The sequence below is a fragment of the Nelumbo lutea genome, chromosome 3, assembly GCF_056320005.1.
Source record: "Nelumbo lutea isolate HS-2025 chromosome 3, American lotus-T2T, whole genome shotgun sequence".
In the NCBI taxonomy this organism is placed as follows: Eukaryota; Viridiplantae; Streptophyta; class Magnoliopsida; order Proteales; family Nelumbonaceae; genus Nelumbo; species Nelumbo lutea.
This window is the reverse complement of record NC_142686.1, coordinates 64,729,505-64,752,379: the sequence shown is the minus strand read 5'-3', so window position 1 is coordinate 64,752,379 and position 22,875 is coordinate 64,729,505. Positions and strand designations below refer to the sequence as shown.

Sequence of the window (22,875 nt, the reverse complement as noted above, 5' to 3'; positions counted from 1 at the left end):
ATAAACAAAAAAAGGTAGTTTTTCCTATAATGTCGACAAGATGTCGACTAATGTACATTAATAAAATAATATATTAGTATACTATATTAATATATTACAGTATATTAATATAAATTATTCCATTAATAATTCCTATTTAACATTTCAAATAAAATATTTATAAAAAAAGAATTAACAAAAAATAAAAACAAAAGAATAAATGAATTACTTTATAATATAAAGCATAAAATATTTTTCAAGTAATAAAATATTAACTAGTTAGTATCTTTAAAATATTTATTAAAATCAGAAAAATGTTTATTAAATTTTATACTAAATCATAATTTATTATAAATTTAGTATTAAAAACCATAATAAATTCATTAAGTTTTATAAGAAATCAGAATTTATCATAATCTTAATACTACAAAAAGGAGAATCAATTTATTAAATTTATAATAAAACATAGTGTATTATAACTAATATTTAAAAAATCAGAATAAATGTATTTCTATTTACTAGTGTGCAATAAATAAATCAGAAATAAAAATAAGAAAAGAAAATATCGGATAACCTTGTAAAAACATCAAAATGCATAATAAATCAGTGAATCGTGACTTACTAATTTGTTATTGATCTTAGTTTCTTAGCTTTATATAATGGTTGGGAATAAGATAATAGTCTAGAAATATGTATTAATGCTTCTTTTATCATTTTACAAAATATCATTGCATATTTCCACATATTTCATAATATTTCCACAATGTCTCTAATTTTTACAATATTTCCCCTCAACATTTCCAACATATCTCCCATATTTTGGTAGATGTACCAAGCTTGTTTGCTTCAACAACCCTTGTGTGGCCAAAACAATGGGGAAGAATCATGTAGAGATGTACTAGAGCTGCTATAGCTTACAAAAAATTCAAAAAAAGGAATTCGAGAATATTTATGGAAAAGGAAAGAAGGAACTCATAATTGAATGTAACACTTCTAAGGTGGCTCATTGATGTAAAGGTGTTTTGTTTTGATTGATAAAGTTTTATTTGAGTGCCCATTTCTTTGTACCTTTCTTGCGAGTTGCAGGAGAGTGGACAACCAGAGGTCATATTTTGATGAGTTAGTTTTCTTCCTTATATTTTTCGGTGCACAATATCTGATTTCAAGGTGATCATTTGCTGGCTGAATCAGCTGTCTGGCTACAAATAGGGGTAATCTGGCAGCTATACATTGCATTCATAAATGACATGAAAAGGCCATTACCCAAATAGGGTTACACATATAGGGTTTCCTTTATATTTTTTGGTGCACAAAGCACAATATCTGATTTCAAGGTGATCATTTGCTGGCTGGATCAGCTGTCTGGCTACAAACGGGGGTAATCTGGCAGCTATATATTGCATTCATAAATGACATAAAAAAGGCTATTACCCAATCTTGGCCCGAGCTATCTGGGAGGGGTGGACTGGATATGGTAAGCATACGATAAAAAGCTTGGTATGAGGCAAGCATAAAATCCTATATCATACAGCTGATGATTTTAATACATCGAAGTGAGATTCAATATTCAAGTAAGGTATGATCTCCTCGACCAATTTGCAGATTAAAAAGCAGTTGAAGTCAAGTGGGCATCCATTGACCACAGAAACTGACATAAAATACTAACATACTACATATGATTTGATAAGGAGATAAATGCCCTCTCAAAATTATTATACCCAAATAGAAATAGAAACATCAAATTTCAGGGATCTGATTATTAATCAAGAAAGGACGTAATTACCATCCATTTCTTTTTGAAGCTTTGACAGATTATTGTTAGTATCTTCTATTTTTGTCTCTACCACGTTCACTTCTTTTTCTGCTTCAATGTACTTTGAGTTCAAATCATTGAATTCCTTTCTGAGGGACCTGCAGCAGGAACATTTTCATGCTAAGAACAAAATGAAAAGCTGACAGAAGATCAAAAACAATGTAAAACCATCCTTTGTAATGCACCAAATATTACTGCAGAAGCCAATGGCATTCCTGAACATCTTATTCAGAAACAAAAAGAAAAAATAAAATAAAGTTGCATCAACTAAGACCCATCAAGAAAAGAGATTTGAAGGAACATTAGAAAGGATTTCACCAAGGTTCAAAATTTCGATACAATATGCCCGTATCAGGCATATAGTATCGTATCGGAGGCTTAACGATACGCCCCCTACAGGGGTCGTATCGGGGTGTGACCTGGTTCAGGGGGTAGACCAGCCTTACACCGACCCCTCTGAACCAGTTTCAAAGAAAAAAAAGGTGGGCGAGCTTCGATCCCCTACCGGCGTATCAGCCCATATCGATATTTTGAACCTTTGATTTCACACAAGGCAATTTCTGAAACAAATCATAAAAATTGGCACAAAAATAAAGGCAAGCATAATATAAATGATATAAAGTAGAATGAATTTAATTCATGGTTCTTGTTCAATGTGATCTGACTAGAAATATGATAAGTTTCACATTTTGTTGTGGTTTAGAAAATCCCTAGGGAGGAACCACAAGGGGCTAAGTAGGAAATAAATAAATAATGTTTTTAGTAACTAACCAGATTCACTAAAAAGCAATGTTTTAAAACATGGAGGCATGACATGAGGCGTTCCACTACCTAGAGGCATGAGGCGTAGTTCAAAATGCAAGAGGCGTAAGCCTCCCGAACACAAGGAGGCATAAGCCTCCTTAAGAGGAGGGGGGTTAGGAGGAGGAAGGGGAGGAGGATGAAGAGGAAGGGGGGACCTCACCTTTTCTTTATTTTTAATAAAATCTTTTATATTAAGAAGAACAAAGATGCATAACATCAGTCCTAAAACCAGCCTCAACTAAAAATGGTGCAGTGTATAGGTGAAGCTGATTCAGCAAAACTGCAACCCAACTACTTTGATCGAACTAGGGAAGGTGAACCTAAAATTCCTCTAAATTTTTCTTGCAAAGATCAGAAGAAAACTGATCTCTATCAATCCTTGAAAGCCTAGGTCGTGATAGGGTTTCTTGGGAGACAAAAGAGAACAAAAGAGAACAAGAGAGAGAGGTCTCCTAACCGGATTCACCCTCTTCTTCTTTTATCTCCTTATGGAGCACTCTCTTAATCAAATTAGGAGATTATCCAAACCTAATTTGGATCTAGACTCTATTAAGAAATAAGCTTTATCCTCTTAAGAGGATGGGTGCTCCATACCCATTTCCAAACCCATATTTGACCTAGAGCTAAGTTGTCATGTGGCAACTTAATCTTATTAATTATGAGCCTTAGGCCCATTTCCTTCAAAGGCCCACAACCCAAGATGTTGCATGGCCAACTTAGGCCTAATTTGTATGGCGTGGGACCCTACATTGACCTCACATAACTCCACATGGGTTGGGCCCAGCCTCTATTAAAAGGCTTAGCCGAATTTACTGCTAAATGCGATGAACCCCTGAACACATCACTATGGGCTCAATATGGGCCCAACATTTACACCTAAATGATCATTGAATTCAGCCATCATGTGAAGATCCAAGGATAATGGACTTAAATAAGATAAAGCCCACCAGGTAATCAGCCCTATAATGGTCTTTTACACTTAACCTCTCAGCCCATAATGATCACAACACTGCCCAACAAGGAATGACCTCTCCATTGACTGCAAGGTACAGTGTCACACTCTATGCTTGAATGGATCCCGGAAATTAAAACATTTTGCAAACATTTTTCACAAAACATAATATATCATATAAATATATTATGCAAAACCAAATCTCAAACACAGTTGAAATCCACTACCGGCCATCAGAGAGAGTATAAGCCCTATCATTCACTTTGTCTGACAAAGGGGCCAATCCTATCACTATTACCACCCACTCAGATGAATTCTTAGACTGCCCCAACATACCCAGGTTTTGACCCTTGATGGATCTCACTAATTGGCATATCAAGGATAGAACAATCAACACCTAGTGCAGTACTATAATCAAGTCTAGGGGTTATGTGTAACTTTCCAGTTTTGCCCATCAATCTCCAAAGTCCAAGGCATAATTGGAAAATGCTTCAGGTTCAGTGTTTCATCCAGACACACAATGCATGTGCTTTGGGTGTAACCCTAACAGCTGAAACAAGCTACTCCAACTTCTTTGGTAGCACACATCAATGTCAGCCTTGGCATGATAAACTCCCCAAGTCTCTCTAACTAGTAAGAACATTCTAAACTAACACAAGTCTCATAAGTGTCCAGTTTAAAGGGTAATTCCAAAAAAGCATACCAATATCAACATGAAACAATAATATACTTTTATTCATTTACAATAAATGCATCTGTACATCAATATGGTTGGAGCTAAGGAAATACATTGCCTAACATTTTGAATCATTTTATTGGACTAAAACAAGGTCTCCACCCCCTTCTTTTGTTCTTAAATTTCTTGCATGTTTTCAGTTTTTTTTCTCATTATTGGTGTCTAAAACAGGGGCGGAACAAGGGCTTCGCACCTTGTTTCATTCTTCTTTTATTGTAGTATCTTTTCACCAGCTTTTCTAGGTCTAGAAATAGGGGCGCCACCCCTTTCTTTTGTTCTTAATCTATTGCATTTTTTCATCTTTTTTTGTTCTCATCATTGTTGTTTGAAGCAGGGGCTATGCCCCTTCTTTTCTTCTTCATATTTCTTCTTTTATTTTAATATTTTTTCACCAACTTTTCTAGGTCTAGAAAAGAGGCTCCACCCCCTACTTATCTTCTTCATTTTCTTCTTTTATTTTAGTATTTGTTCCCTATGTTTTGTTAATCTAAAATAGGGGCTCCGCCCCCTTTAGTTCTTTTAAGTTCTAACTTCTAACTTGTAAGTTGCAACTCTAATATATTGTTTTGCCTACTTGAAGCAACACTGCAAGAAACACAAAAACTAAAGTAAGTACAATGGTCACCTAGCCTCGCATTGGCACCTTGAAAGGGCTAGGACTAGGCGCCCACCTAGGCACCTGGGCGCCCCATGGTCACCTAGCCTCGCATTGGCACCTTGAAAACTATGACTAAGATCATGTAGGAGTGACTAGATCCAAATAACCACACTGCCTACTGAGGACATTGCTCTATATTCTGCTTTAATGGATGGCCTAGAGACAGCTTGTTGCTTCTAACATGTCCAAGAAATTAGAAGGACATCCCCACCCTATGGTCGATCGCCTAGCATCTGGACAACCAGCTCAGTGGCCCTAATCAACATTATAAGCTGATAGTTGAAGAGATGAGGTAGATGGGAAGAACACGCCATAAGAAACGGTCCCCTAAACGTATCTGATGATATAGTGCTTAGCTGTCATGTGAGGTTGACGGGGAGCAAAGACAAATTGGCTTATAATCTAGACTGCAAAAGAGGTGTTTGGGTGCATCATTGTGAAGTAGATAAGACAGCCAACAAGCCAATGATAGAGAGTGGCATCTTCTAAAAGAGGACCATCATCGTTACTCAACTTCAAATTAACTTCCAGTGGGGTATCACCAATCATAGTGTTTCTGAGATGAGAAAGATTGACCAGGACAGTGGCATATTTCTACTAATTAAGGAAATAGTCACTAGAGTTGTGATGAACTTCCAAGCCCAAGAAATATGTAACTGGTCCCAGATTTTTCATCTTAAAGGATTGAGTAAGAATATGTTTGAGATGATGTATACTATCTTGATCATCTCTGGTTATGAGAATGTCAACAACATATAAGAGCAACAAGGGAATACCTTGAAAACGTTGTGAGGTAAAGAGGGAGTAATCTAAAGAACTTTGAGTAAACCCAACATCGTTGATAATAGATCGAAACCTTTCAACCAGGAATGAGGGGCCTGTTTAAGGCCATAAAGAGATTTCTTAAATGTGCAAACAAGATGAGGCTCATTATAATAGCCAAGAGGATGTTTCATGTACACTGTCTCTTTCAAATCTCCATGCAAGAAAGCATTCTTTACATCCATTTGGTGAATAACCCAACTCTTCAATACTAAAACAACCAGAAGGAGAAGGATCATGGTCATCTTGGCCACTTAAGCAAATGTCTCCTCATAGTCAATCCCATATTCCTACTTGAATCTCTAAGCATCCAATCTAGCCTTGTATCTGTCCAAACTGCCATCAGACTTCAATTGAACTAAATATACCCACCATCTTCCTATAATTGAAACATTGGGAGGATGAACTAACTCCCAAGTGTCATTCTCAAGGAGAACAGCTATCTTAATGCCAACGGCATCTCTACAATGAGTGTGAACTACGACTTGCTGGTAAGACCTAGGAATATCTGTAGTGGACAGCATTGTAGAAAAAGAACTATGGTCTGAGGGAACACCATAACGATTAGGTGGTCTAGAGACTAGTGGAATGGCGTAAGATAGGAACATCAGTTAAAGGAATATCAATATCAACAAGAGGGGATGGCATACCTATATGGATAGGGGTAGACGTTGTACCATGCTCTAGAGGAGGAGAGCTTGGGAGCATAGGGGCTGAAGTTGTTATCTACTTTCTGAAATAACTCTGATGAGTGACTAAGAAAGAGATGGTGCTTCTAAAGTACCTACAGGCTCAAATTATTGCAGAATAGATACTAAAGGAGCAGAAAAATTGGTGATGTGTTGAAAAATGAGACTTTCAAGAAATATCACATTCCGAGGATTCTAGTTCGATGAGATTGTGGATCATAACATATGAACCTTTTATGATCAGGGCTATATCCCAGGAAGAAACATAAAGCAAACTGAGCAAATAACTTAGTACGCTCATGTGGAGGAAGATGAACAAAAATAGATACAACCGAATACATGAGACTAGATAAGTGGGAGGAGTTTTGAAAAAGGACTGATGTGGGGACAAGTTACCAAGATGAAAGAAAATCAATAAGATGCACAGAAGTGCTGGTAGCCTCCACCCAGAAGGTAGCTGGAGCATAAGAGTCTAGAAGGGTTCTAACAACACTTATGATATGAGGCATTTTTTCGTTCAGCAAGGACAAGACTTCTGGGACGGTATACCATGATGTTGCAAGTAGGCTTGAAACTCCCCCATCAATGTACTCTCCCCCTGAGTCTAAACGTAGAGTATGAATGGTGGCATTAAACTATGTCACAACCCTGGCATAAAACAGCTTGAACATAGCAAAACCATCTGATTTCTTATGAAGAAAATATATCCATGTATAACTTGTATGATCATCAATAAAGGTTATAAAATATCTTAATCCCATTTAGGAAATCACTGTAGATGACCAAACATCACTATGCAATAACTGAAATGGTACAGTAACATGAGTAGAAGTAGGAAATGGTAAAACATGACCTTTAATCAAGCAACAAGACATGCAAGTTTTATCAATATTCTTTGAAAAAAAAAAAGCAGATAAAGGCAAACATCCAAATGAAATAAGTGAAACAAGTTTCTTTGCAAAAGGATGGCCTAAACGACGGTGTCAAATGTTCCAATCATAATTACAAGACAAGAAAATAGTAGAAAGTAAACAAGAGGAACAAATTGCAGGAGATGCTAGCTTCTTCTCAATTTCTAGAGCGAATAACCACCCCAATATATGTCCCTTCCCCTTCACCTCCCCAGTGCACTAGTCCTTTATTAGGCAACTATCATGTGAGAAGGTGACAAAATGACCATGTTCAACAAGTTGACCAACAAATATTAAATTGGTAATAAGTCTAAGAACAAATAAAGTTTGAGACAACCTTAAGGGGGAAGAGCGAGAAGTGGACAAGGTAACAGCATTACAACCTACAATATCAAGTTTCTCACCATTGGTTGTGACAATGTGTTAATTAAAGGGGAGAGGGTAAGAAGACTGACCAAAAGTGGCTCCTATCATATGATTGGAAGCACCAGAATCTATGATCAAGAGATGATTAGGAGAGGCACAACGGTAGGTACACTTACCAGACAAGCCAAAAGCAGAAAAGGAAAGGAAATTGCTGAGAACATCAATTGTCGAATTTTCTCCAGTCATAACATTTGTAGTATCATTATTGATCTGAGTTATAGAAGATGAAGCATCATCTAATCCTTCAACTTAAGTTTGATAAGCCTTGGGTTGATTCTTCTTTCCACCACATGGATTTCCTTTAGGTGGTCATGTGGGGCATTCAGTGATGATATGTCCAAATTTCTTGCAATAAGTACATGTGTTTTTCCTACAATGGGATACCACATGAACAAACACAATCTCTATTCCATCACTCTTCACATTCATTGCTGATTAAGTGATTATCCCGGTTTCTTCTCTAACCAACTCACCAAGAATAGTATCAAGAGTTGGTTAAGTGTCTCTACATAGAATGTTAGATCTTATTTCTCATATCCAAGACAGAGATACATCAAGAAATGCATTACTTTCCTCCTATCGAAATGTTCCTTCAGTGTCTTAACACAGCAAGCCGAAGACATCTCTCCAATGTGAATAAGCTCATATTCAGTCCAAAGATTGACAAAGCCAGCAAAGTACTCCTAACTTTCCTTTCACCATGACTGTAAGAAACTATCTCAGTTTCAATCTAATATTGTCTTGAGATGTTAGACTGCTGATAAACCTTTTCCAGATATTCGTATATTTCCTTGGTTGTCCACAGACCCCTCATAGTGATAGCAACATCTATAGTGACTAAGCTAAGGATCCAGAATGCAATCTGGGCATTATTAATCTTCCAAGTCTGCAGCCCTTTTGCACCAGTTGCTTCAGGCATGGCGGTGGTTCCATCAATATGCTCCCACAAACCCTTTCCATCAACATAGAACTAATGGAACTGGCATAAGGCATAGTTGGCTCCACCAAACTTCATAGGAAGCACATCACCAATTTCAAATGTCATTGTAAGAAATAAAATGGAGAAAATAACCTCTAACAGGCCAGAAACAAGTATAAATTGTGTTAACGGTCCAAAAAAGGAAGGTTCACAGATGAACCGAACAAGAGAAGGTAACCCTAGCAAACCAGATCAGATCTTCACTAAAATTTAAGGGATGGAGGCCTAGGGCGACACTACATCCAGAGTTTCAGATCAAATGGATCAGCCACTTCAGAGAAATCATCAAGATACTAACCTGAATGGCATCCCAATCCAGGAAGAACAGGTTTGCTTGTCTTGATCAGAACAGTCCAGGAAGAAAAACCATACAATAGTCCAAGAAGGCAGAAAGAGAAGCTTAACTGATGCTGAATGAAAGAGAAGAAGAACAAAGGTAGCTCTTGTACACCTCCATAAAATTTTGCCCCTTCTTTTCTGCCAGCTAACAAAGGTAGGATCTAACAAGCTTTTTATGCTTGGTGGGGGATTCCACCTACACCCAAATAAGGAAAGAAACCATTCCCAAATTGGAAAAACAAAAGGACAGGAACTTAATAAGTGATGGGAAGACTCACCATTAGCGTTACAGAGAAGACAGAAATAAGCACCACATAGGTCTTTTCCTCCTCTGTACCAAAACTAAACAGAAAACATACAGCCAAACAATCACCAATCCACAGTATCTCCCCCCCCCCCCCAAAAAAAGGTGATGTGCTAGATCCGACAAACCACACTTTCAGATAACCGCTGAAAAGGATAAAACCCACATACAAGCCCAACTCTAACAGATAAATAAAATAACACATACACAAACATCCCTAACAGATATTCAAAACCCTCTTTCCCTTTCTTCTCCCCACCCTTGTTCCCCTTGTGACATTAAGCACCCTCAGGAATTCCTCATTAGGATTAGCTACCATCCAGGTCCCAACCCAATATACCTCACTAAAGCCACCATTCATCACCTGAAAGCTCATTCCTGCCGACTCTACCTTCATTCTCATTCACTTAAACTCCATAAACATCATATGCTTGCACAATAGTATTTATAAAGAAAAAGGCCAATATTGTTGCTGATATAAAAAAAAAAAAAAAAACAATGTAACCAAGTCATGGTCCACCACCACCCCCAAGCCAAGGTCATTGGCCCTATCCACCTTCACCACCTCCTTTCTAGAAACCAGTGGTTTGAAACTACCATTCACAAAGGAGGTTGACAGGTCAATCAGATAAATGACCAGGTCCTAAGCTTTCGATGGTTTTGATCATTTCACCAGGCTAACCTAGTTAAATTGTTAAATCAACCATACACAGCCAGCCATCTGGATAAACAACTGGGACAGTTTTTAGAAAACAGCTAGAAATTGATCGCAAGCTTTATTAGATACAAAAAGAATCTAATTACAAGAGGTATCCAGGCCAACAAATTAATGACCCTTCACTTGTAAACAATTCCAAGGGAGATGCTTCACTGGCCACCTCCTCAGCCACCCTCAAGTCATAAATTATTTATGCAATATTAAATAAATGCTCAAAAATAGTTATTTAAAAAAAAATAAAAGGAATGTTTTAATAAAGGTGGCTACTAAATAATATATGAATGTAATTGTAGAATTTTATATTATCATTGGAACATCATCTACCATTAGTTTTTGTTACGCAAATAATCTTATACTTCTTAAGTTAATCTAACACTATGGATTCACAAATTTTTTGTCAAAATATGTACTTGAATTTTAAATTTTTAATATGGAATTATTGATTTGATTCTTAGATACCAAAGGGAACTCCAATAGCATATGCTTCCGCATATTTACTTTATATTCCTTGTTCTCATATGATATTTTATAACAACGCGATAATATAAGTGCACATTTATGCTTCTTTTTATCACTTCTTAAAACATCATTAAATATTTCCAAAGGTTTCACAATGCTTACCTCATTTCCATAATTTTTACAATATTTCTATATGATATTTCCAATATTTCCAGCATGTTTCCTATTCTTAGGGCATTGTCATTTCCATCAATACCAGCACTTTAGGCCTTGATTGTCATGTCAATGTTTAAATCACAGCTATGCAGTTATCTCAAGAATAAAACACATTTAGGATACAGATCAAATGAGTTCAGGAACAACTCTAGGGCTCGTGTGATTTCTTTCTTCAAATCTTTGTCAGAAGGAAGTCTCCCTTTGAGCACCCCCCTGATCCTATCCTTGTACTCGTCTACTCTGAAATAAATAGAATGTGTCAGTCTCCAAAAACCAACCTGAAGAAGAATATGTAGATTATATCTTCAAGAAACATTATGAACAACAAATACTAAACCAAAAAATAAAAATGAAAAAAAGTCTTGCATCTTTCTATGTTTCTTCTTTTGACTTTCCAATTCCTCCTTCTTCCAACTAAGCTTCGCTCTATCTTCCAAATCACGAGCCATGAAGTCCTTCTCTTGATTAAGAACTCTAATTTTCTGTTCTAAGCTATAAATTTCAGTCTTTAGTTGCTCAATATTTGAGTCAAACTCTCTTTCTTCAAGTTGACGTGCCTTCCTCTCAACCTCAATTTTCTACAAGTTGATTGAGAAGAAAACGAAGCAATCATGAAAGATGATAAGAATAAGCTAGGCTGTGAAATTAAGCAACAATACTTAAACAGGAGTTCACCAGCTTATTTTCCCTTTCATCAATGTGAGACAAATTGAAGTTAGAAAGCTGTGATTCCTCTGCATCGCGCTCCCTCTCAAGCTCTTTAATACGGTTCAGATTGGATTCCTGGAGCAAGAATATAAATTGAATATTCTAACTTCAAACACAACGAATATGACATAGAAATGGACAGACCACATGCATCCTGAAAAACACACCTTCCGTATTATTATACTCTTCTTCTGAGCTTCCATTTCAGTAAAACACTTATTTGCAGCAAGGTAACTATTCCATAGCGCCTCTAATTCCATTTCGTTTGATCTCTGAAACAATTTTCAACACAAATTTAAGATCCACAATATAAAGAAATAACTAAGCTCTGACAAGTATTAAAATACAAAAAAGTAAATCCGAAAGTATGTGAAAAAATACAACTAGAACAAATCATTCAAGTAATAGGAAAACAAAACCCAAAGGACAGTACAAATGTTTTATATATCAATAACAAAACTTTTAGTAAAGATCAACTGAGAACATATGCAAGTAATGACCTCTCATACTGGATACACAAAAAGCAAATCCAACTTGGCAACATACGGCTACAAAACAACATGGACAGGAAGAAACAGTAAGGTGGTCTGCTACTGAGGATTCTGTGAGACTGGCATTAATTTGGGAGGAATTAATGGAAAGAACAGTTAGAGTGGAATAAGGAAAACCAAGCTTTACTAAAGGAAAAGGGAGACGATGCAGAGGCAGAAATTTGCATGAGAAAATTTGATGGTTGTTGGCCATTTAGCTTAGGGGTTTAACTGGGTTTTGTCTGGAATATAGTGTCTAAGAAGCTTTGTTAGTCTGATTTTGTGAGTTTGGTTATGTTCGAAGAAGGGCTGTTAGGGGATCTTTCTTCTTCCAAGAAACTGGCAGTGGGTGGCAGTTACTTCAGTGAAAAAAACCGTTATCTTGTACTGTTGATCCCCCTCCAAATCCTTATGTGATCAATTGATTTTTGATGGATGCAGTATGGGGAACCCATGGCCATCTGGAGTAGGGAGAATTTTCAGAAATTGGGAACGAACATTTTGTGCCTAAACTATGGCATCATTATTGGTCTCCAGTTGGATAAATCATGGCTTTGGCAATTGGCAGAACAACTGAGAACAAATTATAGATGGTTTCCTAGATCAGAAAACCCTATCACTGATGGTCTAGCTAAACAAGGATTAAACCAGAGGGAATTGTTTTGGGGAGTGATCGATCAAGGGTGAACACAGTTCATGTATAGTGAGTATAAGAAGGGTAGCTAAGACGAGTCACTATAGTGGATGTAAGGAAAACCATGCTGTAAATATTACTCAACTATTAACAAAAGTAATTGTTCCTGATCAAAAAAGAAAGAAAACTAGGGGGCAGGAGGAGGCCTTGTTATGTTAATATGAAATGGAGATACAAAGACAATGGACATTTGTTTGTATATAAATCATAGAATAGAATAAAACAAACAAGATGGAGCCTATGTTAATTTGAATATAACAAATATAAATAGTAAAGGGGAAAGTGTGTATGTGCAAGTGATAACATGATAGACATTAATGATTACAAAGAGATAAATTAAAGAAAATTTAAGGATAGATCTCCCTTTCTGCCAAAAATGGAAACACACTCCATAGAAAGCATATCACACTTCCATTGTCATCTTGATGATACCTTTCGTCTTGTTGCCCTAAACCTATTTCATAACTCTTTGAATTGAAAACTTTCTATGATGCTATTCTACCCCCTTTCACATTCATCTGCACAAGAGATAAGGTATAGTTGTGCTATACCAAAACTTGCTTCATACCCCATAAAGGGAAGGGCAATGCACAAGGCTCTAACCAATGTGGGGTGTGGCGAGGGACAGATGTACACAGCCTTACCCCTGCACATACAGAGGTTATTTCCAAGTTCTATACCCCATACAAAGTACCAATTGAAGCACAAGGTGATGCCGATGTGGTTACATTATATATAGCTTGAATCATGACAGAAAAAATCTCTCGAGAAAATACAAAAATTCTATTTATAAACAGAAGAAAAAAGAAAGAACAAAAATACATGAGCTTTCCAGCCCAAACCAAGAAATATAATCCAAATGGTAGATATACAAATATACAAAGATTCCAACCAACAAACAACCCAAGAGCAAAAGAGAAGAACCCAACCCAATGTTAGACAGTTTTGTATGCCCTTAGCTTCAATCAAAATGATGTACTTTATGAGTTTATTGTAAATGAAAAAAAGTGCATATTTGATTCATGTTCCCTTGGTATGTTTCTGTGTAATACCCTTAACCCGGACACTTAATGAGACTTGTGTTAGTTTAGAATGTTCACAGCCAGTGGGTCGGTCTAGGGAGACCTATCCTGACAAAGCTGACACTGTAGTGCCACCAAGTCGGTTGGAGTGGCTTGTCTCAGCTACCGGGGTGAGACCCTAGGCACATACAGTGTAGGATTAATTGAATCTTTGAACTGGACCAGATTTCCAGTATTGCCCTGCACCTTGGAGATTGATGGGCAAAACTGGAAAGTTACACCCGACCCCTAGACTCGATTATGATACTGCACTAGGTGTCGGATTGGGCTGTCTTTGATTACCAATCAGTGAGATCCTTAGCGGGGGTCAAAACCTGGGTAAGTTGGGACAGTCTGAGAATTCATCTGAGTGGGTGATCATAATGACAGGATCAGCCCCTTTGTCAGACAAAGGTAATGATCGGGGATGCACTCTCACTGATGGAAACCAAGACTGCTGGCAGCCGGTTTCAATCGTTGAGATTTGTTTTGCAAAATATATTTTATATGAGATATAAAAGTATATATATGCAAAAAGGTTTTAATTCCCGGGATCCATATTTGAGAGAGTGCAACACTGTTCCTTGCAGCCGAGGGAGAGGTCCTCTCTTGTCGGGCAGTGTATGACCATTATGGGCTGAGAGGTTCAGTGTAAGACCATTGAGGATAATACCTGATGGGCTAATCTTGCATCTGCCCACAGTCCCTGGGTGTTACAAGGTGGCTTGGCCCAGGGACCACTTAGGGTAAGTGTTGGGCCCATAGAGCCCATTTGATGGATTTCAGGGGGTGCACTGTCCATAACAGTGTATTCGGCCAGGCCTTGTAACAAAGGTTGGGCTGAATCCATGTGGCTGATGTGTAGATCAATGTTTGGGTCCCACGCCATACAAGGAAGCCCAACTGGGCAGCAGTTTGTTAGGCTAAATGAATACATAATCTTAAATGGGCCTTAAGCCCATTTCGAACTGGGCTAATTTGATTAGTCACTTAAGGGGCGAATTCTAAGATGGATCAGCGGATAGGATTGGGCCCAGACCCTATCCACTTAGAGAGTCCAAGATCTAAATGAGATTTAGATTTGGAAACCTCCTAATTAGATTAGGAGATGGCTGATCTAATCTGCAGATAAGATAAGGGTTATCCCTTATCACTTAAAGAGACTTCTAATGCAAATATGATTTGGGTTAGCAACTCCTAATGGGATTAAAGCTGATCCCTTTAAGTCTATAAAAGGAAGAGGGGGCGGCAGCCTTTAGACATGCAAGCTACACACTCTTGTCTTCAGAGCTGAAATCACAGAAGAGAGAATTCTGCTTCCTGCAAATACTCTCTTGCCGCCTCCTTCGTGCAGCCGCCGCCTACAACAGTTCGATCTCCAGTTCTTGGGAGAAATCAAGATTTGATCTTGATACCAATCTTTTGGAGAAAAGATTGGTGGGAGTTGTATTCACAAGCCGTCCAGTTGATTCTTGCGAAGGGTCAAGTTCTTTTGGAAGAACACTGTCGATTCTGCTCCACCCTGCACTGCGCCATCTTCAGTAGGAGCAGATTTTGGATCCTTCCTTGGGCGTGAACACCTCCATTTGGAGATACTGCTTCTCTGTATCAGGTAGTATCTCTCCCTACTCCTTTTGGTTCAGATCTGGTTCAATTTATGGTTCAAGAATGATCCTTGAAAATATGATTTTCTAAATGGGGAATTCGATTCCCAGTTGAAGGGAGAGAAAAATTTTTTAAATTCGCCCCCTTATTCCGCAATCTTTGGGCGTCCATGTGATGGATTTCCTATCCCCTCACCCAACTCCAAAACTAATCCTCAATGAAACAGCACTAGTTCTATCTCAAAAGGACCCCCACGCATAGCACTTCACACTCTCCAGACCAAAACAAAAGAGCAGAAAACCTGAACCAAAATCAACAAAATGTACATGTTCACTTGCCTCTCCTACTCCTATCCCTTCCTCCTACACTTTTAGTGGAACCCCTAGACATATTGGTGCCACAAACTTTAACTTGGGATTAGGGAATTAGGCAACAGGCCATTTTTCTTCCTGCCCCTCCCTCAAGCAACACCAAGCTGGCAAGGCCAACACAAATGTTAGAAATTGTATGCCCACAGCTCCTACAGGAGTCACTTAAACTAATATTTGTTATTGAATAAATTATTTTTATCAATAATAATAAACAGAACCAATTTTATTAATTAAAAAGGGAAATAACGGGTACAAGAACAAAAAGGGGAGTGATATTGTTATTTAATAAATTCAGTTCATCATTACTTCATGTGTATATGGTATGTTTCTATGCAATACACCTTAAACAGATAAACTTGACATTTATGAGACTTATATTAGCTTAAAATGTTCTCAGCTGATTGATTAAATTGGGGACATTATAGTGCCAAGGCTTACACTCTTGTACTACCAAAATGGTGGAGCAATTTGTCACAACTGCTCGGGTTAAACCTAAGGTACAATGAGTGGGTGTTTGAGAAACACTGAACGGGATCATTTTCAGTTAAACCCTAAACCTTAGAGACAAAAGGGTAAAACTAAAAAGTTGCATTTAATCCCTTAATAATGATACTACACTAGGTGTTAGACTGATCTGCTTCTGATGTGCCAACCAATGAGATCCTCTTAGGTTCAAATACTTGGTTATGTTGGAGCAAATTGGAAAGATGTTTTAGTGAGTAACTCAAGGTTCAAAGTATCAATACATATCAGGTCGTATCGTCCCGATACGTATCACACCAGGAGCTTCCCGATATGCCCCTACAAAGGGTGTATCGAGGTTTCGACCAGTTCAAGGCGTGGATGGACCTTAAACTGGCCCCCCTGAACCAGATTTGAAAAAACAAAACAAAAAAAAAATAAAAATAAAAAAAAAGCTATCGATACTGCCCGGTACTCCTCTACTGGCATATCGGGCGAATCAATATTTTGAACCTTGGAGCAATTATTGTGATAAAATCAGCCACTTCGTCAAATAAAGAGAAAATCCCGGTTACACTATCTAATGGAAACCTAAAAACTATCAACGGTGGATTTCAACTTGTCTTGAAATTAGTTTTGCAAAATGTAATTATATTTATAAATAGTTTATTTTGATAAAAAGTTTGCAAATGGGTTAATCCCAGGATCCACTGAGTAGAGGGTGTAGCACTGTATTTGGCAGTTAGGAAAGAGGTCCAACCATATTGGTAGTGTTATGATATTATTCGCTAAGAGGTTTTATGCAAGAGTCTTCTTAGGCCTTAAAATACCTGGTGGACATTAACTCAGCACAAATTAATAGTCTTGGGCTCACAGGGTGGTTGAGCCCCAAGTTTAAATATAAAGTTTGATGGACCAATTATTGTACCCAACACATTTAGGTAAATTCACTTGTATAGACAAGCTGAATTCAGCCCATGTGTAGGTTACACTTAAGTATGGACTGCTCTTTATATTTAATTTCGACAAAGATCTTGTAAGTCCCATGCCACATGGGCACCTTTTCTCATTGATCCTAATCCCTAATAAGATTTAGAAGTAACCTAATGCTGGTCAAAATCTAATTAGAATGAGTTCTTATTAGAGTCATAACTAACTAGTATGACTAGTCAAAATTCCTAGTTGAATTAGAAACTCCAATTGGATTGGGACTTTCCTAATCAGATCAGGAGATGATTTCGGCAAGATTTGTTGGACTCTCAGGCTTATATAAACCCTTGTGTCGACCAAGCCTGCACTATCTTGCATACTATTGAAAAAATGGTAGGATCCATCTAATGGACGCCATAAAGGTTGCGGAATGGGTGGGCGAATTTCAAAAATTTCCTACCTTCTCCCAATTGGGAATCATATTCCCTAAATTTAGAATACAATATTCAAGAATCCTACTTGAACCATAATCAAACCAGATTTGTACCAAAAGATAAATGGGAAGAATATACCTGATCCGGAGAAACAGTATCTCCCAAAGTTGGTGTTCACGCCCAAAGAATGCTCCAAGATCCGTTCCTACTGAAGATGACACAGCTGTGGATGGAACAGAACCAGCAGGGTACGTCCTACACACTAGATCCTTCACAAGAATCCTCTGGAAACACTAAACACTGAATCCTTTTAGTCTTTGTTGCAAGACTAATGTCAAGAACAGATTTCTTGACTTTCTTTTTCTGCAAAGATCTAATCTTGCAAAAACAGATGGCGGCGGCAGGAGGAGAACTCTAAAGCGAAAAGGCTGAACTGCCTTTTTTCTTTTTTGGAGTATGAATGAGATCCTATCTCAATTCGCAGGAGATATCCTATATTCCTTCAAAGAGGTTCGAAATCTGATATTTTTCCTTCTTGGTTAGGGTTTCTCCTACTTTCTTCTTGATTAAGAATCCTCCTTATTAGGAATTATCCCAATCCAAATCAGTATTTGGATAGGGGATAATCTTAATCCTTTCTGCAGATAAAGTTAGCTTACTCCTGATCTTATCAGGATGTTACCAGATTCAAATCTAATTTGAATTTGGTCTCTAAGAGTGGATAAGGCTAAAGGCCCAATCCTTTTACTAACTTTAATCTCAAATTCGCTCCATGGATGGGTGATCATATCAGCCCACCTCGAAATGGGCTTCTAGCCCATTAAGTGTTCAGTGTCTAATTACTTTCCAATCTGCTGCCCAGTTGGGCTTCTTTGTATGGCGTGGGACCCAAGCATTGATCTACACACCAGCCACATGGGTTCAGCCCAGCCTCTAAAACAAGGCCCAACCGAATTCACTGAAAAACTCAATGAACCCCTTGAATCCATCATATGGACCCTATGGGCCCAATACTTACATTAAGTGGTCCCTGGGCCAAGCCATCTTATAAAAACCCAGGGACTGTGGGCAGGTGCAAGATTAGCCCATCAGGTATTATCCTCAATGGTCTTACACTTAACCTCTCAGCCCTTAATGATCAAGCACTGCCCGACAAGAGAGGACCTCTCCCTCGGCTGCAAGGAACAGTGCCGCACTCTCCTCTTACATGGATCCCGGGAATTAAAACCATTTGCAAACAATTCGAAACCGAACATATATATATAAATATATTAATTTTGCAAAACAAAATTCCAACGATTGAAATCAACTGCCAGCAGTTTGGTTTCCATCAGAGAGAGTGCATTCCCGATCATTACACTTTGTCCGACAAAGTGGTTGATTCTGTCACTATGATCACCCACTCAGATGAATTCTCAAACTGCCCCAACATACCCAGGTTTTGATCCCCGCTAAGGATCTCACTGATTGGCATATCAAAGGCAGCCTGATCCAACACCTAGTGAAATGTCATAATCGAGTCTAGGGGTCAGGTGTAACTTTCCAGTTTTGCCCATCTATCTCCAAGGTCCAGGGCAATACTGGAAATCTGGTCCGGTTCAAGGATTCAAGTAATCCCATACTGCATGTGCCTCGGGTCTTACCCTGATGGCTGAGACAGGCCATCCCAACACTTGGTGGCACACCAGCATCAGCCTTGGCAGGATAAATCTCCCCAGACTTATCCAACGGCTGTGAACATTTAAAACCAACACGAGTCTCTATAAATGTCCAGTTTTAGGGTTTTACAAAGAATTAAACCAAACAACATGAATCAAACATGCACTTTATTTATTTCCACTAAATAACAAAAGTACATCAAATCAGATTGAAGCTAAGGGCATACAAAAAACTGTCTAACAATTATTCTATTGAGAGAGTTTGTGAGAAAACAATTCAGCACTAGTGTGAGAGAAAAACCCAAAATCACCAATAGGGTTTTGTCTCCCAAACTTGGACAACATTCAGACCTATTCTTGAGAAGATCAAGGCATCAATTGACCATCTTTCAGAGTTATTTCAAAGGCAATTCATTGCTGGTTCTTCAGGGATCAAGGAGCAATCTTGGAGGTGTGCCATCTTCATCTCCAACATTGTACCGATGAGACTGAGATAGGATGATCCAACTTGAACTACCACTTGAACGATCAGCACTTTGTGGATTTCAAGTTTGAGAACGTAGATTCTGTTCTTTAGGTCTAAGAAATCTCAATGAAAATCTTGGAGTTAAATCCAACAATCTTGGGTGAATTCCAGTTTGAAAACCCTAAACCAATATGCTGAGTTTTAATTCAGCACATCACAAAAGTTTTGAACTACAATTCTCCCTCTTTCCACCATTGGATGGAGGCCATTCTTCAACCAACTCCATATCACCACACAAATCCGTTCCTCACTAGAGCTGCCTGTCTCAACAAATATACCATCATTTACACTCTCAGGATCCTTCCTAGAACAAATCCCATTATCTTTAGGTGCTTGAAAACAGCCTATATGTGCTCCCAACCTCCTAAGAGAAGAGACCTAACAAATTTTCCACTTGGACTTCATGATGCACTAGCTTCACAAGAGGAAAGGCTTTTTTAATACTATGAACCTCTTCCACCCAAACAGCCTCCTCACCAAACTCCAACCCTTCCACTTAAGAATCAACCAAACCTACCCATCACAATTACCACCTGCCATCTTGCCATCAAAATCTGTAATTCAATCCTCATTTGGTAGTGAGTTAATTCCCATGCCTTCTACAAAGGGGTATTTGTAGTGAGTTAATTCTCATTTGGTAGTGAGTTAATTCCAGTGTCAATCAAGTTACTCAAAGAAGCTCAAAAACAAATTAGCAGTTCTGAAGTCAGCTCCTGTAATAAGTTAAGAACGAAGAGGCGCTATGTGAGTAATGATCCTTGTAAGGCAAAAATAATTTGTAAAGAAGAAAAAATACAGAAAAACCATTCCACATTCTGCACAGGACAAACAACAGGACAAGAACACTTGTGATTCCACAGCAACAGTCTCATCTAAGTTGAAGATCCATAAATAAAAGTTAAACCTATGTCCTAAGTGATAAATACCACACAAAGTCTAGATGAATACATAATATATTCAACACAACAATGACTATGAAGCATTTAACCCCTGTACTCGTAAAAAATAAAAGCAAAAAAAATAAAGTAGAAATTTTAAGAATTACACACAAGAGAAAGAAAAAAATTGCAAAAAGAAAAGGAAAGGAAAAAGTATATGAATGACGATGTAGATTTCTGCCACATGCTAAAGTCCATCCTAAAAAAATGGATCGTCTTAATTATTTAGTTTAGTGGCATGTTTATGGAAACAAAAATAAGACGAAAATAGCATTTAATGAACAGAACCTACCTTCTTATCTTGCAAATCCTTATCAAGATCCATCAACCTTGATTTTATTCGATTTGTGAGGTTCATAGCATCCTCAAGGCTAAAAGGAGTTTTTGGAAGAGGCCCTAAATTATGCTTCACAAAAAGCCTTTGAATGATTGAATCTTGTTCATGCCTCAATGATATATGAGCCTAACCGGGAAAAAAATAGGAAAAAAAGCTAGTTAGTATCTTGCAAAAACAATGGTGTGCGCAAGCATGTCAAAAATTACCTCAGCTTCATGTTGGAGCTTCCCAATCTCCTGGTTGGATTGTTGAATTGTGCCCAATAGAAAATTACTTCGATTTTCAGTGTCCTCCATTTCCCTTTCTAGCTTGCTAATTTTAGATTCTAGAAGTGCAATCCTTTCTTCAAACTTGGTTTGCCATTCCTTCAACTCTTCATCAGTATCTAAAAGACAGAAATGCAAGGTTTAATGTTAGATTCAAGGTTTAAAATGTTGGCGTCAGTGGAAATGTCGATCATCCAAATATAGGAAACAAGTCAGAAATGTCGGAAATATTGTTAAAATTATAGGAATGGTGGAAACATTGTGAAATAAATTTAGAATGATATATTATGGAATAATAAAAGAAGAATAGGCACACCTTTTTGAATTATTATCTTGTTCCAAATCATTAAACAAAGCTAAGAAACTAAGGTTGTAGACAAAATAATACATTATGAAGTTGTCCCATAAATCTGAAGAGTCAAAGCTACATGATAGAATGAGTTAGACTTAGATCAAAACTTAAACTCATCGAAAATGCAAATGATTCTAAATTTCTAATAGATCAACCAAACAATCTATTACACAAACAAAAACTAATATTTGACTTCATGTTTGAAAAGAATATCAAGCTTGCTCAAAGCGGTAAACAAGTCCATTAGGCAGGCAATAACACTGCTAGCCACATTGTCTACAATATTGTCACCAATTTATGTAATAATACTATCTCTTATAGTCCACATAGTAGCATCATACCAGTAATGTCCATTAGGGAATATCTCAATTCTAGTAAAAACTGTAAAATTTATGTCAGCACCCATGGAAATGGAAATATTAGGAAATTTACAGACATTTTAAATCATGGTTAGATTAGGCAGGAAATATCAGTCAAATGATCGCCAAGGACATCAATGTTGTAGAGAAACTGATGTGGGCCCCACAGCAGTGGGGCCACTCTGTCCGTAGGGTAGAATATACCTAGTCTATCTGTTATGTTATTCTGTTATTCCAGTTCAGTTATTTACTTTTCAGTTTTTTTATATTGTTAAGTGTTATGATGTAAACACCAAGGGCAGATATGTCCTTTCATGTAACTAGCATAACATATAAATATTAAATTGAAGTGGCGGCGGCAGATTTATTAGGAATCTGTCCTTCCTTTCAAACCTGTGTTCTACTGCTCTCTCACTAATCTTTCTCCTCTTTCTTCTTCACTTTCTCTTCTGTTCGAACCTGAAATTCCTTAGTGCCCAAGACTGATAGCAGTCTTGATCATCTTCATGGTATCAGAGCCAAGTTAGGGTTTCTTATGTGAGTCTAATACCAGCCGACCACATGAGAATCTCCTAGGACTAGAAGCTGAAAAGGTTGAGTTCGCAGACTGATTCTTGGAGATCGCCAGAAGTGCTAGCAGCTGTTGGAAGTTTTGTAGTTGCATAGCATTGGTGGTCAGGAAGGATCAGAGAAGACTAGGGTTCGGGTAACCCTAGAAGGCAGCGAACAATTCTTTTCTTGTAAGTCATCTACTTTTCTAAGAAAAGATAGGTTGGACCTATCTGGAGAGGAAGGCTGAACCGTTCTAGGTTTTCATCTCTTCGATTCACTAGGGTTTT

At 37.7% G+C, this 22,875-nt stretch overlaps 1 protein-coding gene across 2 annotated transcripts in view; it reads right to left on the bottom strand.

The window, feature by feature from the left end:
- RAD50 (DNA repair-recombination protein (RAD50)) overlaps nt 1-22,875 on the bottom strand; it is a 133,896-nt gene that overhangs the window by 85,333 nt on the left and 25,688 nt on the right. For both annotated transcript variants that reach the window (XR_016110919.1, XM_088981614.1), the window contains exons 7-13: nt 21,266-21,444; nt 21,015-21,185; nt 11,681-11,785; nt 11,481-11,588; nt 11,172-11,383; nt 10,953-11,045; nt 1,763-1,890 (exon numbers count right to left, since the gene is read on the bottom strand). Coding sequence is in view for 1 of the 2 variants with exons in the window: in XM_088981614.1 (XP_088837740.1) it covers nt 1,763-1,890; nt 10,953-11,045; nt 11,172-11,383; nt 11,481-11,588; nt 11,681-11,785; nt 21,015-21,185; nt 21,266-21,444 (996 nt within the window). In the remaining variant the exon portion in view is untranslated. The remainder of the gene's footprint in view (nt 1-1,762; nt 1,891-10,952; nt 11,046-11,171; nt 11,384-11,480; nt 11,589-11,680; nt 11,786-21,014; nt 21,186-21,265; nt 21,445-22,875) is intronic.